Raw genomic sequence first — 17,345 nt, 5'->3', positions numbered from 1 at the left:
ATCTATCAGGTGGAAAAACAGGAAACCTACTTGTTGCAACTTGAATACAGTGCATCATGCCATGCTGTCTGTATGTTTTTCTAAATTCCTGAGTCGTAGAATTTCTGCAAGTGAGAAGCTAGAGTAAGCTTTCTAATTAACATAAATTCTTTAATGGATGTACTTTGCTGCAAAGTTTTTGTAAAAGTGGTTAATGATTTGAGTCATTGATGTGCAGGGCATAGTTTTGGTCAAGAATTGTATTTCAAGCTTAAATATAACTAACTGCTTTCCTCAACCTAACTTTGCTCTTTTTCTTCCCTCATGCTGCACTAAAGGAGTCTAACAGTTCTGAGGAATCCGAATGTGATGATCTTGACCCTAAAACTAGTATGGAGGTAGTAACAACTGTTTTGATTATGATATTCAAACAAATCTGCCTGTTGAGTAGTGGTGATGAAAGGACAATGATCAGCGATTTTAGCTTTTGTCTTTTAAGTTTTTTTTTACCACTGGGGTGAGAAGTGTGTGTTACAAAGAACTTTAAAATCCTCATTGTTGCAAGATTGATTTCCGCCAGGCCAATAGAGGAGACACTGAAATTAGATGAATGTTTGGCTTTTTGGAGGATCTAGTGATTGGGTTTCCAGTATCTTAAGTTCACGTCATCCTGTAACTCAAAATTAACAAATGTCCATCATTGACAGTCTCTGAAGATACCTGATTTTATCCATGAGTTTTCTCAGTTGTCGAAAAGTTAGATAGCATTACCCAGTTATCAAAGATATCTCTGCTCAGGACACTACATTTTAAAAAAGTAGTTTATAGAACATAGAACATTACAGCACAGTACAGGCCCTTCGGCCCTTGATGTTGTGCCGACCTGTCATACCGATCTCAAGCCCATCTAACCTACATTATTCCATGTACGTCCATATGCTTGTCCAATGACGACTTAAATGTACCTAAAGTTGGCGAATCTACTACCGTTGCAGGCAAAGCATTCCATTCCCTTACTACTCTCTGAGTAAAGAAACTACCTCTGACATCTGTCCTATATTTTTCACCCCTCAATTTAAAGCTATGCCCCCTCGTCCTCGCTGTCACCATCCTAGGAAAAAGGCTCTCCCTATCCACCCTATCTAACCCTCTGATTATTTTATATGTCTCAATTAAGTCACCTCTCAACCTTCTTCTCTCTAACAAAAACAGCCTCAAGTCCCTCAGCCTTTCCTCGTAAGACCTTCCCTCCATACCAGGCAACATCCTAGTAAATCTCCTCTGCACCCTTTCCAAAGCTTCCACATCCTTCTTATAATGCGGTGACTAGAACTGTACACAATACTCCAAGTGCGGCCGCACCAGAGTTTAGTACAGCTGCAGCATAACCTCTTGGTTCCGAAACTCGATCCCTCTATTAGTTTAGTTTTACATTTTAAATGCTTTGTTCAAAATCAGTTTACAAACGGTATTAAATATACTTTATGTTGGCTGGGGAAGAATGCAAGACAGATAGTTCAATTTACAACACAGGTACATTCCAGCTAGATGCCTAGACTAACAGTGTTGTAATATTATAAATTACCTACATTGGCGAGGTTTTAATCACATTTTTAAAAATTTGGTGTTCATTTGAAATGATAGCAAGAGATGCAAAATGGAATATGTCAAAGGTCTTTTCCCAAGGGTGATGGAGTTTAAAACTAAGGGCCATATTTTTAAGGTGAGAGGAGAAAGATTTAAAAAGGACATGAGGGCAATTTTTGTATGCAGAGCGTGGTTTGTGTGTGGAATGAACTGCTGGAGGAAGTGGATGCAGGTACAATTACAGCATTTTAAAGAAATTTGAATAAGTCCTAAATAGGAAGTGTTTGGAGGGATATGGGCCAAACACAGGCAAGTGGGATTAGTTTGTTTTGGAAACATTGTCCGCATGGACTAGTTGGACCAGAGGGTCTGTCTCCATGCTGACTCTACAGAGGTTCTTACCTTAGAACAGAAGTAATTTTACTAAACCTTTTTTAATTAAATAATATTACACCATCCCATAGCTCATTTAACGCTGCCTCACTCCACCTCACTACCACCTCCAAGGACATCAACTCCACAGCCACTCCTCCATCGAGACCTTTGTGATCACCTACATTATTCACACCACTGACATAAATTACACACTTTCAAGGCTGAAACTTCAGTCTCAAACAAATGACACAGGACTGCCCTCATCAGCTGGCATCATCACTCAAAGTAATAGAAGGAAAACAGAGAACAATTAAGGTCAAAACATTGGTATAATTTCGAGAAGGAGTTGGATATAGCACTTGGAGCTAAAAGATTGAAAGTCTCACACAGTTCCTATTTTCTGATTTTCAATTTGGAGACATTATCCATAAACATGTAAATGATTGCCCACATGTTTAGCAGTGACATCTCCAATGGGTAACTAGCCCAGGCCACCTATGTATGGGTGAACCAGAACCTTCTCAAATTGAACATAGGGTAAACTAGACCCATCTCATTGATTTCTACAAAAGAACTATCTAGTCTTGTTCTTTACAGAAACTCTGGGCCAGGCTAAATCATATGGTACAGAGACTTTGTGCCTTGTTCAGTTCTCTACATCCAATCTTTCACCAAGTCAACATACCTGGAGACCTTAGCTGATATTTTATAGGGTCTTGTGGACTGTGCTGGAAGTTGGGGGAATGATATATCAGGTGAGATGGCAAGGCTGTTGGGTCCATCATCTCGCCACCAATGCCTGCATTTGAAAAGTGGTGGATATTGTGTAAGGCAGTAGTTCTGAAGGAATTAATTTTCATGTTACACTGGCTCCATCATTTGACTAATGACACATGCAGGGGTGAAACAAGGAGTTCTACTCCATCTTTGATGGGAATAGATGCAACCCTGCCTGCTCCCTAAGGTCCTAACAATTATGCTCGACCAGATGTAGTTATATTTATTACTAGCATGTGATAAACCTTCTTGTTATCGAAGAACTGTTCTGTTGATAGTGTATAGTGGTGCACTTCTCCATTAATTGCTAGATAGCCCCAAGACAAAGCAAAGAAAAAGTAGGATTGGTGGTATGAACTACCTCAAACAACCCAGTACCACACATTGATAGAGGTGGCAAATACCAGAAGGCAACTGGAGTGGTCATCTGGGAAAGCACCACAAGGTTGTAGTGATGCAGATTCGACCCATACTATGAGGAAAATGAATTCAGAAGACCCAAAAGAAAAGAAAAGAAAAACACAAGCAAGTTTATTACCATATGAGCATTCACACACTTAGAAGACACAGACAGTCAATAGCTGAAGCGTGATTACTGACCCAAAGAGACAGCAGCAGCTAATGAAGCAACAAAAAGGCAAGTCCACATTGACTCTATGCGGTCACAGCTATCAGGAACAGCAAAGGGCCAGAAAGAAATTTAGATGGGGGCTAAAGAATCAGCAAGACCTCAGATTTTATTTAAATTGAAAGTGAGAAAATTTAAAGAAGTAAAGTGAAAAAGTCTAGCAGAAGAAAATAAAGATTTAAAAAGACCAGAACTCTGTCATTAAATCAAGGTTTCGGCAGACCACGGCCAGTGAACTTCATTTAATTTTTTTTGTAGAGGAAAGGGTTTGGTGTTTTTATCAGTGAAAGGAGAGTAAACATTCATTTTACCTGGGAAAACATGGGAGGTCCATCTTTGGCTGCAAGAAGTTGAAAATCACTATAAGAAGCAAGTAACCAGCAATTTAATTGTCAAAATAGGCAAAAAAACCAAGTAATCAGAGATAATGGGAACTGCAGATGCTGGAGAATCCAAGATAACAAAGTGTGGAGCTGGATGAACACAGCAGGCCAAGCAGCATCTTAGAAGCACAAAAGCTGGCATTTCAGGCTGAGACCCTTCATCAGGTTATGTCAGCTTTTGTGCTCCTACGATGCTGCCTGGCCTGCTGTGTTCATCCAGCCCCACACTTTGTTATCAAGAAAACCAAGCAAGCAATATATAAGTACAGTATTGGAGAACATCTTTAAAAAAAACCTGAAAGCACTAAATTACCATAGAACAGTCAGTACTACAACTTAAAGTTTTATTGAGTTTTTTTTACAATGCAGTAGCAATACAGATTTTAAACTTTAAAAATTGCTCACAAAGAAAATGTTGGAGATTCTAGCAAGCTCTACAGAGATTCAATCTAAACATTTATTGGTCATTGGTGAATACAAGAATACATCTTAAAGAACAGCACTTCTTAAACAACATTAAATTTTACTGTTTTAAAAACAATTGCTTAGAATTAGATTATTTGAGGAAATTTAAAAAGGCATATTACTTCCTAGAAGGCCAGTGTAGGACCATATAGATCATAACATTGGAATTCATGGAGGTCACTGTTGCTAAGATGCAATATTACCTCAAAATCAAAATCTAAATACAGAGCTAGCATGCAGTTACAGAGCTTCAGAAAATGAGGAAGTTACACAGGTAAGCAGCATAATATAGTGGAGCAATCTGCTTTAGAAAAGAAAGAGGAAATTGGTAATCCCAATGATACAGATTTCACAAGACTTATTTCTGTTAATGAACGTACTGTTCATTCTAAGCTTGATAATCCCAAGGAGACTGTCATATCCACCTAATTACTATGGTTGAAGAATCAGATGCTACAGTCCATGAAGGTTTGACTTTGTGGTGTAGGTGATTAACCATCAAGAGTACAGGTTACAAGTTACACCACAAAGAAGCAAGAGTCAGTTAGAAATGTGCATGTAGTTTGCAATTGACGTTGCTACATTTGTACCAGCATTTATTTTTGGACTTTAATGACCTTGAGACGTCAGAAGGAGTCCCGTCAGTTTCAAAAAAATACTGATCTAGGTACAAATGGTTATCAACCAGCCAATGAAGAGGCTAGGTTTCTTGACCCGTGGTGGAATGCGAAATGAAAGAATCTGTTGTGTTTACCTAATGATGGCATGAAGGGAACGTTACATGTTGCCAAAAGGAAACAGTGGTCAGCAAGCCAAAGGAAGGCCCCCAGCCTGACCAATGACCTGATTCAGCCGGGTTCTGAGCCCACTTCCAGCAATGCTGCTGTTGCTGGGTTGCAGCCTATCAGTAGCCACTCTGCTGTTGACGCTGGGGGAGCTGAAGAGCTGCAGACTGAAACTACTGGGGCTGCAACCCATTCCCTTAAAGGGACAGCAGACATTTAGAAAACTGAAATAGAAAGTGCTGCAGAAATTCAGCAGGTCTAGCAGCATCAGTGAAGGGAGAAGCAAAGACTGCTGCAGTTCGCTGTTATTGAGCACCTTCCATATTGTCATGTTGCCTGCTCCCATTGTGCAGCACGCAGCTTGCCAGGATGGTATGGCACACTCTTTCTGGGCTGCACTGCAGACCCTCCAGATTGGGCCAAGTAGCAGAATCACATTTTCAACAGCCCCAATTACCTGTTCCCCACAGCCCCAGTTGTACCACAGTCACCAACTTGATAAAAGTGCTGGGCTAGCTGAATGACTGACACATTACATCCAAAAGGGAGTGCCAGCTGTAGTCTGAGCCCTTCCATCCCAGATCCACCTCAAGCATCATTACACTCAGCAGAGCCCATAATCCTGCACTTATGACACATGATGAAGCAACGCGTCCCTCATCCCACATGTTTGGAAATGATGGGACACCAATGGCTAGTATTCACTTTTTTTTAAGGCATTACATTCTCCCCTTCTCCTAAACCTTCACTGCCAGACTTTTTTTTTGGCAATGATCCCCCTCCGCTGCCCATTGAGAACCCCCTTGGAGCCCTCTCAATGAATAACACATGGAATTGTATTTGCCCCAGGCTATATCCAACTGACAAACTGCCCAGGGACAAAACCAACCACACCTCTGTCTATTTGCAGCTCCCTGACTGATGATGTGCAATTCCCTGAATGTGTGTGATGGCTGTACAAGACTGATCGTTGCCCACTCACCACACTATACCCTGACCAGGCACACTCGACAGATGCTGACCATGGACAGACTGTGCATGTGACTGATGGTATGAAAACCCCTGAAAGACAGCAGCTCTCCTTGACTGAGAACGAGACCCCATCCACTTTCCAGCACGGACATTTGATTGAACAAATATGCAGTGTGTTCGCTGTTCAGGCAGATGGTACACACTGTAGTTGTTAGACTGACATCTCGTGCTGTACAGCTAGAAGCCGTTCCCTACCTGTCCAACACAGGCAGATCTCTACTGACAAGCAAGGTTAGCAGCCCGTGTCTCTATACGAAAGAGTATGTCGATTCAGGTGCAGCCTTTGGCTCTGGCTGAAGTGCCAGAAGGCTAGGCATGGCATCCCAAGGCAACACCTAGCAAAGCATGCTGTGAGTGTACTTGTAGACACAAAGGGGGGAGTGCTAAGAGAGCACGTGAGCAGTCCTGAGATGCAGCCTGTGAGGTGAGTGACCGCGCTGTGTGCAAAGCTCCTTCCAGCAGTCTTTCTATGCTAGTCTGTACTGTAGCCTGCAGTTCAGATGTGTGCTTCCTAATTGCCTCAGAACTGGATTGGAGAGGTGCCATTAGGATCATGAAAGATTGGCAAATGTAGAATGCTAATGCCTGTATTTGTGTGGGTAGGGGATGTGTCTGCTGTTCTTGGTTCATGTGCTGACATGTTATTTGGTGCTGAGCAGCACAAAGGACCCTTGCAGCAGCAGGAAGTTGAAGTTGCCAAGCACACGTTCTGATCTCCCTGTTGAGAATCCTCGACATCAATCTCATTCAGCACATTTGTTGAAGTAGGAAGCTGAATCTTACTGAGACATGTTGTGCTGTTAATAAGACATCTGACAAACTATAACCCCAACATAATTACATAATTGGCAACTCACGCTGCTTAGTGAGAAACTCACCTTGCCACCCATTAGTTTATATAGGGAATTGCTCCCAGCATCAAGATAGGCCTCACTGGATTCCTCACATTAATCTACCACCAATCTTACTATAGACCACATTGCTTAAGCCCCTGTATGATTCCATCCAGTATAAATTATTTAAGGATAGACTTTCCTGTGCCCTCTGCTGCTGTTTTCAGAGATGTCTCAGATAACAAGAGCATGGTGCACTCTGAGAGTGGTGGGAAACGCATTTTTGATGCCCCAAGGGAATCTATTATAGAGTTATGGAGCCATAAAGCATGGAAACAGACCCTTTGGCCTAAGCAGTCCATGCCAAACATAATCCCACGTTGATCTAGTCCCATCTGCCTGTTCCTGGTCCATATCCCTCCAATTTCCTATTCATGTACTTATCCGAATGTCTTTCAATCTTTGTAATTGTACCCATATTCACCACTTTCTCAGGAAGTTCAATCCACATGAGAACCTCCCTCTGTATAAAATGTTTGCTCCTCATGTCTTTTCTAAATCTCTCTCCTCTCATCTTAAAAATATGCCTCCTTGCCTTGAAATCCCCCATCCTAGGGAATAGACAACTACCATTAACTCTATCTATAACCCTCATTATTTTATAAACTTCTAAAAGTTTGCCTGTCAACCTCCTACTTTCCGTGAAAAACATCCCAACCTATTTAGCGTTCCTTTGTAACTCAAACCTTCCAAACCCAGCAACATCCTGGTAAATCTTTTCTGAACTCTCTCCAGCTTAATAATCCTGTGTATCTCAACGATGTCTATGTATGGCTGGACGGAGCAAGGTATGACTTTCAGACAATATTCAATTTGAATGAGCAGCGAGGATAAAAGGAAGCTGCAAAGGGATATTAAGAAACCAATGATATAAGCAAAAAGAAAGTGTCTGATAGATTTCAGCCGCAAATATGAGGCAAAACAATTTGGCTAAAATTCTTATATTTTGTAATGTAGAAGTTTGAGGTGAAGAACAGGCAATTTCAAGTTCAGTTTCTTAAGACATGAAAAATAATATTTCAATAGGTGAGGTCATAAAAGAAAACAGTTGTTATGGAGACAACTTTTGACAATAGCAACTTGTTGTAACAACTTTGAAGTGGCCAAGGTTAGTTCTTGATCTGATATGCCATTTCCCCATGTTTAGTGCAAATGTCACCTTGGGAAATGAATGCATCTTGCTGCTTAAATTACCTGCTCTTGCTTATTAATAAGGCTGTTGGAAATATTGATGAATAGCATTTGATAACCTTAACAATGACTAGCTATTTGAGGGTGAGGGATTATTGCCAAAAAATTTTAGCACTATTTAAAATTCACTTTAAAAATCACGTTTAATATTCACTTTCTCCTGGATTTTGAAGAGGACACTTGTAATACATTGGAAGCCCTTTGAGGGGAGTAAATGAGGCAGCTCCAACTGCTCCAGGACAGAGGGTTAAGACCATGAGGCGGACTTTTTCTGCCTGTGAATGCACGACATGGCTACCTCCTAATAATCTTCTCCACCTGGAATTCTAGAATCACATCCATGAACCTGTTCACCCCAGCATAGACTCTGAGCCATCCTAAAACTGTGTTATTGTGTGCCAGCCAGTACACCCCTTCAGTGGAATGGTCTTGTGGAGCCCTCAGAAACTGTTTCATGAAAATTGCTTTAAATCAGCCCAAGTACCAGCCCGCAGGTGTTTGTTCAGCATTTCTTCACAAATCTGAACTATCATAATCAATTTTATGACCAAAATTGAAAGCCAAACACAGACTTTGAAACGGATATGCCTCGTTAGTACAGCATCTATTTAATGCCTATTTCAACCTGACACTGTTCACTGCTTTTTCTGATAAGTAGGATGTCTATCAAAAAGCCATGGTGAATCCACATAAAATCCTAGCAAGACCATATTCTGAGCACAGTGTCCAGTTTTGCAGTGCTCATTGCGGGAAAGATGTTGAGTAATAGATTAGACTGCAGATTTACTGGAATGCTGTCAAGTATAATATATAACATATAATATATAATGTCAAGTATGGATAAGCATATGGACATACATGGAATAGTGTAGGTTAGATGGGCTTGAGATCGGTATGGCAGGTCGGCACAACATCGAGGGCCGAAGGGCCTGTACTGTGCTGTAATGTTCTATGTTCTATAAGAAAACACGAAGAACAGAGGTGATGAATGTGTGATTTGTAAGAGGTATTTATGATTGTGAAGATTGGATAGGAAATATTTCTAATGCTCAAGGGGTCTAGAGTGAAGGCATATGGAAATAAGGTCTTTATACAGTCATACTTTAAGAAAAATAAAGTACAAGTGGAACTTGGTTAGTTTAGAATTGTGAGCCTGTAGAATTTGCCACCATTGTTAGTTATTGAGGCAAAAGATCATGTCAAGCATTGCAGGTAGGTTATTTAGGTGTTCCAATGAAAGGAATAATGCAATGTAGGAACAATGCGAGGATTTCAAACTATTATTCCTATGGTTAAACACAAACATGGGTTTTAAATCAAACAGGTTGTTTTAATGCTATTGTTTCCATGTGATCTTACTGGACTTGATACTGAACATCTGAAAAATGTGGAGCAATGATCAACGCAGTCAGCTCTTTTGACCTCAAGATCATGTCTGTTCTCACAGATTCTGTACCTGATATCAAGTCATGTATGTATCACAATTTCCTTCAACTATCAGGAATCTACCCACTTCATTATTGTCAAAGTCAACAGAAGTATCCATTACTCACATTTCTTTTTACTAATTTAAAAAGCAATTAACCACAATTTTAATAGAGGGATCGAGTTCCGGAACCAAGAGGTTATGCTGCAGCTGTACAAAACTCTGGTGCGGCTGCACTTGGAGTATTGTGTACAGTTCTGGTCACCGCATTATAAGAAGGATGTGGAAGCTTCGGAAAGGGTGCAGAGCAGATTTACTAGGATGTTGCCTGATATGGAGGGAAGGTCTTACGAGGAAAGGCTGAGGGACTTGAGGCTGTTTTTGTTAGAGAGAAGAAGGTTGAGAGTTGACTTAATTGAGACATATAAAATAATCAGAGGGTTAGATAGGGTGGATAGGGAGAGCCTTTTTCCTAGGATGGTGACGGCGAGCATGAGGGGGCATAGCTTTAAATTGAGGGGTGAAAGATATAGGACAGATGTCAGAGGTAGTTTCTTTACTCAGAGAGTAGTAAGGGAATGGAACGCTTTGCCTGCAACGATAGTAGATTCACCAACTTTAAGTACATTTAAGTCATCATTGGACAAGCATATGGACGTACATGGAATAGTGTAGGTTAGATGGGCTTGAGATCAGTATGACAGGTTGGCACAACATCGAGGGCCGAAGGGCCTGAACTGTGCTGTAATGTTCTATGTTCTAACTGAAATTCCAATTAATCTCATGTGTCGAAAGGGTTAATATAGATAAACTCTAGGTGAAATGAATTCTTGGAAAGACCTCAGTTTGATAACCCGGTTCACTGTTAGGATTCACATTTGAGTCAATTCAGCGCAGTTTCACTGGTATGAAGAAGCACACAGGCCCGGGGCGGGGGGGGTGCGCAATGCAGGGAAAGAAAATGAAAAATCAGGGATATTTTCATTTGTGCTGAGGAGATTAAAGGGACAGCAGAATCCATAAGGTGTGGGTTTTGCTGGTTAAGCTAACATTTATTGCCCATCGCTCATTGCCCTTGAGAAGGTGATGGTGAACTGCCTTGTTGAAATGCTGCAGTGTTTGGGATGTAGGTACACCCACAGTGCTATTAAGAAAGTAATTCCAGGATTTTGATTCAGCAACAATGAAGGAAGAGAGGTGTATTTCCAAGTCAGGATGGTGTGTGATCTGGAGGAAAAGTTATGGCATTCCCATACATCTGTTGCCCTCATCTCTGTATGTGGTAGTGGCCGTGGCTCTGGATCCTTAGGATCCTGGAGGATCCTTAGTGAGTGACTGAGTGCCAGAGGTTTAGTGTGCACTGTGAGAGGATCAGTGCCTGACTTCCAGTGTAGCAAGGACAATGCCAGAGTGGATCACAGCCACAGAATTGTTGCCTGCGGTTGCAAGGTAGTACATCAGCACCATAATTATCATTTCATTCTGACCAAACAGAATGAGTCATGAGATAGTAGGAACTGCAGATGCTGGAGAATCTGAGATAACAACATGTAGAGCTGGATGAACACAGCAGGTCAAGTAGCATCAGAGGAGCAGGAAGGCTGACGTTTCGGGCCTAGGCCCTCATTCAGAAATTATTTCTGAAGAAGGGCCTAGGCCCGAAACATCAGCCTTCCTGCTCCTCTGATGCTGCTTGACCTGCTGTGTTCATCCAGCTCTACATGTTGTTATCTCAGAATGAGTGATGATCTTTTGTTAAAGGTAAAATGTAGGATTAAGAGCAGAAGAAAAGTTCATACACTAAAGATTGTTAGAGTGTGGAGTATAATGATAATAGTATAATACAATACAATACTAAATTACAAGATTACATTGCAAATGTGACTACATTTCAAAAATATTTAATTGGCTGTAAAGTTCTTTGGCATGACCAATGGTTGTGAGAAGTGCTATATAAAGATGTTAGCTTCTTTCTTTTTAAAGCAGATCCCATGCCAAGGCTTAACTACAGATGGGCTGAAAGAAAATGAATACAAGAGATGGAAATAGAATGGACATTTTGGTTAGGTTAACTGGTGACACAGAGGAGCAAAAAGGCTATACAAAATGGTTGCGCAGAACCATTCAGTTAGTAACCATGCAACAAAAACTTGCCAGAAAATATATATATACGATGTGTGTATTTATTTCCTCAGTCTTAGGGCATGGTTGACCTATTTGTGCTTTTAGTCTTGACTATTTCAAAGCACTACTGACTACCTAGTGTAAAACTGCAGTCATCCAGAACTCTGTTTCTGTCTGAACGTGCAGCAATCTCCATTCATCCCTGTACTTGCTATCCTACATTAACTCCCATCAGGCAACCTCTTGATTTTTAAAATTCTCAACTTTTCTCCAAAATGAATCCTTAGCCTTTCCTTTCTTAGCTTTATTGTCTCTTAATCCATCTAAGATATCTGTAATCTTCTAACTCCAGTCTCTTAAGCACCTCCAACTTTAAGCCCTCCATAATTGGCAGACATGCATTCAGCTATAAAGATGTTAAACTCTAATGCTGTCCCTAATTAACTCTGTCCTTCATTCCACCTTTTAGACAGTCCTTAAACCTTGCCTGCTTGAACAAGATTTTGGTCATTTCCCCTAATACCTCCTTCTGTGGCTCAGTGTCAAATTTTGTTTAGTGAAATTCCTCTGATGTACTGTCAGACATTTCACATAGTAAAGGCTAAAGGTGCCATATAAAGGCAACTTATTGTTACTAAAGTTTATCAAATTGAATTTGTGCCTAAATTAGATGTAGCACCGTGAAGTTCATTTTCTCCTGCAGTTCCACATGTAGCGTTCAAAGAATTTACTGATCATCGGTGTGTCCAATCAGATCACTGCCAAATCCATGTCTGGGTGGTGACAATTAAGGAAGAATGGCCCTTCATAAGCCTGTTAAATACTAGTGGGCTATTTCCACATTCCATTTACACTGTTTTTCTGCTATTTGTGCAACTCTTCCATGGAAGTTACATCAGAGAATTGGAAGAAGGTGGAAATTCATTCTTCTGAGGTTTTGACACAAAAATGGGCAATTTTGCGTTCTCACTTTCATATATGTTTAATTAATTTTCACTCTTTCAAACACAGGAAGTAACCGTTGCAGCCAGTGTGTGTAATTTTGAACAATATGTAAAATGTTAACTTTAAAAAAAATTAGATCACATAGCTCACGTATAAATTTCATTTCCTTCACACCAAAGTGCTAACATATATTTTAAATGAGATCACAAGGTGTAGAGCTGGATGAACACAGCAGGCCAAGCAGCATCAGAGGAGCAGGAAAGCTGACATTTCGGGTTGAGACCCTTCTTCAGAGACTCTCCAGCATCGGCAGTTCCTACTGTCTCTGTAACATATATTTTAGTTCACTTTTCACAGCCTAAATCTCCCTTTGTTTTGAGAAAATATGCTACCTACACTCCATGAAAATTATTGTATATATGAAGAGACATAAATACATCTTTGGGGTATTTGATCCATATTATTTTTATCTATTATTAATGCTACTTAAATTGTATGCAAATAGATTTGTAAAATAATTGGATGTGCTAAAAGGGATTTAGCAATAAGTTTGTAAAGTGCGACAAAGTTCATTGAAAGAAAATAATCAACCTGAAATTTTCCTTTGTATTTGAATGTTAAATCTGATATTCCAGAGGGCTTGAGTTTGTTATTTATTCTCCAATATTTTGTGATTTCCTTCTATTGAAGTTTCCAAATTGTAAAGGGAGGGGAATTGGATGTTCTTAAAAGGGAGGGGCTTGAAAAATGATAGAAGAGTGAGAAAATTCTGTTTGCAATTTATCCCCTAGTCACTTGAGGGCGCCTTTCCCTACCTCTGGGACGCACATTTGACAAAATTCTTGAAGCAGATAGCTGCCCTGTGATTTGCCTAACAGACACACACAAACTTGTTGAGCCAAGCGATGAGTGTTGTCACTACACGTTCATAGAACAGCAGCAAGGTGTCATGTTGTTTACCTAGCACTTCAGAAAATTATAGTTGGTTCAATTAATATACATAAATATAGAATGCTATGAAAAAAGCAATAGCGAATAATCAAATCAGTACGTTAGCCAGAATGTAACCTTCATTACATTGCAAATCAGCCTCAGAAGGGATTGAAAAAATGTGCAATGCAGTCACAGAACAATGAGGCTTGAAATTCTACCCTTGCAAAGAGCAACAATATCTGAAATACATGATACTTGGGTAAAAGGTTTATCCCTTCATTATGTGGCTCCAATCAGAAATTAAAGCAGAGAGACTGAAGGAGCACCTACAATCAGATCTGTAGGTCTATAAAAACACTGCACAAATAGTCAGTATCTTGTTACAGAGACTGGGCTATGCAGTGTGTCTGGCTCTATCCTCCAGTACAGCCCTGAGAGAATCGGTAAAGCCATTGTGGTAAGCTGCATGGCACATTAAGATCACCATGTAAAGAGAACCCTTCGAATGAGCTGAGAAGGAAGAGCAGGAGGAGTAAGTGTATAAAATGACCAAGAAGCCATGAATGAAAGGGAAGAGTAAGAGTCAGTAGTATCCATTACCAGAACTCTGCAGCTGCTAAATAATACAGTTGTGTTGAATTATCCCTCCCCCATCATGCATCAACAGTCCTCATACATCGACAACATGAATAGCCTACAATTATCCACATCAGTGGGTGTTGGCTGCCACTAACTGCCCTTCAGGGTTGAGATGACTTGCTTCCACCCCAGGGCAAGGGGCTGAATAGCCCAATCCTCTGGAGCTGTACATTCTGTTACAGGGGGTGGGGGGGTGCGGTTTTGAGCAGAGAGTGGGTGGGAGGTTCCGGATTCTGTACACTCGTTCTGCTGCTTGTGCTTGGCCTTCATGTGCCCCACTTGGTGACTGTCAGTGGTTGATGCCTTCACGGATTCTTCTTCTCCAGTTTGTGCCTATGGAGTAATTGTGTTTGTTTAGGAAGGCTTTCAGAGTGTCCTTGCAGCATTTCCTCTGCCTTCTTAGTAATTGTTTACCATTGTGGAGGTCGGAGTAGAGCACTTGTTTACTGGGTATTGTATCGGACATGTGGACAATGTGGCCGACCCATCACAGCTGGCTGTGTGCAACTAGTGCCTGGATACTGAGAACACTGGCCTTGGAGAGGCCACTCACATTGGTATGCTTATCCTGCCAGTGGATTACAGGATTTTCAACCAATTGCAAAGCATTGAAGTTGTACCGCAGCGAAGTAGCTTGTCACGATCGTTTGGGGGTTAAATGTGGTGACATTTGAAACCATACTAGTGATCATTTCTGACTTTGATGTTCCTGATGGTGCTTCCCCAGTGCCTGTGCTATGAGAAATGGAAAGCTGTCAGACCCCCCACAAAGGGCTTTTGAGATAGTCTTGATAGGCAGCTACTAGGAGCAGCAGCTGTGAAAACCCAAGTCAGGCTGGCCCACTCTCGAACTATGACCATCCTGGGTGTCTTTTGAGAGACTGCCCAGGAAGCAGGCATTGTGTCATCCTGACATGCTGTCTGGTGATTGTCCACAACGAGAAAGGAGGTATGTGGTGTGTGTAGCCTGATGAAGGACTATGAGGCTGTGTCTGTTGGGGTAAAATAGTGTTGCTCGTACATGAAGGGTGACACATGTCTGAGGGATTGAGGGAAACTGGTAAGTTTGGTTTGATGAGAAACCAGAATTAAGGAGGCCAAAGCCTCGAAGGAGCATTGAAAATGTACTGCCTCACAAGGAAGTGAAAGTGAATAAAGCTTACTCAAGTTGGCCTCTTGTGTTATGGGTGGTTTTGCCTTTTGGGGAGGCTTATTTTGATACCCTGCTTGAGCTTCACGTTAAAATGCAATAACGGTCCCCTCTACCCTTGTCAGACACCAATGTGCTCATTTAAAGAAGACCCACCCAGCTTTGGATGGATATCCGTGGCAGTCCTCCAGATCGAAAGTACTTAAAATCAAGGTGCTTGTATTCTACCATAGATACTGGTGTATTTAAGACGATTAAACATTGTCCTGATTAGTTCAGTTTAGTAATACCATTTTATGATTAGATGTTTTTTTTAAATACCTGTCATGCCAACAACCTGTTCATTTACTTTAAATGACAGACCTTTGGAAAAAGCTTTCAATAAAATAATTTACTGACTGCAAATTTCCATTTTTTCACAGTTGCTAAATCCAAATTTTATTCATGAAGGTATGTTTATCATTTTCTGTAGTCTCGGTGCTGAAGCTGCATTTATTAAGAGCAATTACAATACTGATTCATTTGATTGGATTTGGATATTGCACATCTTTTGCATTTTTAGGTTTTATTTTCACTGACACCAGTCTTTCTCTTTCGCACAGTGCCGCCTGAATTTCTTGTCCCCTTAGCTGATTTGACATGTGCTATTGGTGAAACAGTCATACTACGTTGTAAAGTATGTGGACGACCCAAACCCACTGTGAGCTGGAAAGGGCCAGATCAAAATGTTCTTGTCAATGATGCTCGTTATGCCCTATCATTCAGGTAACTTTATCAGCTGGATCTCCACAAAATGCTGTACAATTGTAGAAGCAAAGGCATTTCTCCCATGCAGAAAATGAATGTGTGTCTACTGAAGAAGCTTCAATCTTTTCTCATTGGATAACACTTCAGGGAAAAAAGTATAGGAAATAAAACTTGACTTCCTATTCTCCTCAGGTCCTGGTTGCAGCTATTCCTACCAGGAGATCTGCTATTCCACATCTGTCTGCCTTGCACCGTCCTCGCACATTTACTTTAATTTACCTGTAACCACTCTGTGATGTCCATCGTCGACGTAGATCATGCCCGCTTCCTGCTGGCCTGCACTTGGCCCTCTGGAAAAGATCTGTTCTCAGCTCAGACCAAATGGCCAAAATACTGACTTTTCTTTATTCGGGGTCACTCTTTTGCAACTTTGTGCACTCTTGATTTATCTTATGGCGTGTGTGAAATTTTAAGCAAACTTCTTAGCACCCACATTTCTTTGGCAGATCCTTATCTACTATCTTGACATCATTAGAAGAACAAACTTCAGCCATGCTCCAAATCACCATATTCCATTAGAGCTCCACTGCCCTCATTGATGCATGGTAGAACAAAGAAATTTCCAGGACAGGAATGGGCCCGTCGGCCCTCCAGGCCTCCACTGACATGCTGCCTGTCACAACTAAAACCCCCTACCCTTCCAGGGACCGTATCCCCCTATTCCCATCCTATTCATATATTTGTTAAGACACCCTTTAAAAGTCACTACAGTATATTACCTCCCCCAGCAGCAAGTTCCAGGCACCCACCACCCTCTGTGTAAAAAAACTTGCCTCGTATATCTCCTTTAAATGTTGCCCCCCGCACCTTAAGCTCATGGCCCCTGGTAATTGACTCTCCCACTCTGGGGAAAAAGCTTCTGACTGTGCAGTCTGTCCATGCCCTTCATAATCTTGTGGACCTCCATCAGGTCAAACACCAACATGGTGTTGGATGAAAGCAGAGTCTCTTCAGGCATTGACAAAAATGGACAGTGCTACTCTTCCCCTTTAACACCTGCACAGTGACAGAAAGCAGAAAATGGCTACCTCTACACTCACAGAAGTACCGGAGTGTGCAGAAAATCTATCTTTTGCTTTTGCAAGAGCCACCTCAAACCATGCACATTGATGTGCAATAATGTCTACCATCAACTCTTTAGGCTGGTATTAACTTTTCAACCAAGCTTTTAGATTGAATTCATTTTACAAGAAAATTATGAACATTGCAGGCGGACAATCAGATTG

At 41.1% G+C, this 17,345-nt stretch overlaps 1 protein-coding gene and 1 long non-coding RNA gene across 7 annotated transcripts in view; one reads left to right on the top strand and one right to left on the bottom strand.

Moving 5' to 3' along the window:
- The window catches only part of kalrna (kalirin RhoGEF kinase a), a 693,809-nt gene that overhangs the window by 637,136 nt on the left and 39,328 nt on the right, over nucleotides 1-17,345 (top strand). For both annotated transcript variants that reach the window (XM_059647272.1, XM_059647273.1), the window contains 3 exons: nucleotides 318-377; nucleotides 15,735-15,762; nucleotides 15,915-16,077. In XM_059647272.1, coding sequence (XP_059503255.1) covers nucleotides 318-377; nucleotides 15,735-15,762; nucleotides 15,915-16,077 — 251 coding nt within the window. The remainder of the gene's footprint in view (nucleotides 1-317; nucleotides 378-15,734; nucleotides 15,763-15,914; nucleotides 16,078-17,345) is intronic.
- The window catches only part of LOC132209821 (uncharacterized), a 122,046-nt gene that overhangs the window by 94,101 nt on the left and 10,600 nt on the right, over nucleotides 1-17,345 (bottom strand). The gene's annotated exons all lie outside the window — the stretch shown is intronic.

Source organism: Stegostoma tigrinum, chromosome 7 (assembly GCF_030684315.1).
Source record: "Stegostoma tigrinum isolate sSteTig4 chromosome 7, sSteTig4.hap1, whole genome shotgun sequence".
Lineage (NCBI taxonomy): Eukaryota > Metazoa > Chordata > Chondrichthyes > Orectolobiformes > Stegostomatidae > Stegostoma > Stegostoma tigrinum.
The sequence above is the reverse complement of the archived record's forward strand: the minus strand, read 5'-3'. Positions and strand labels throughout refer to the sequence as shown.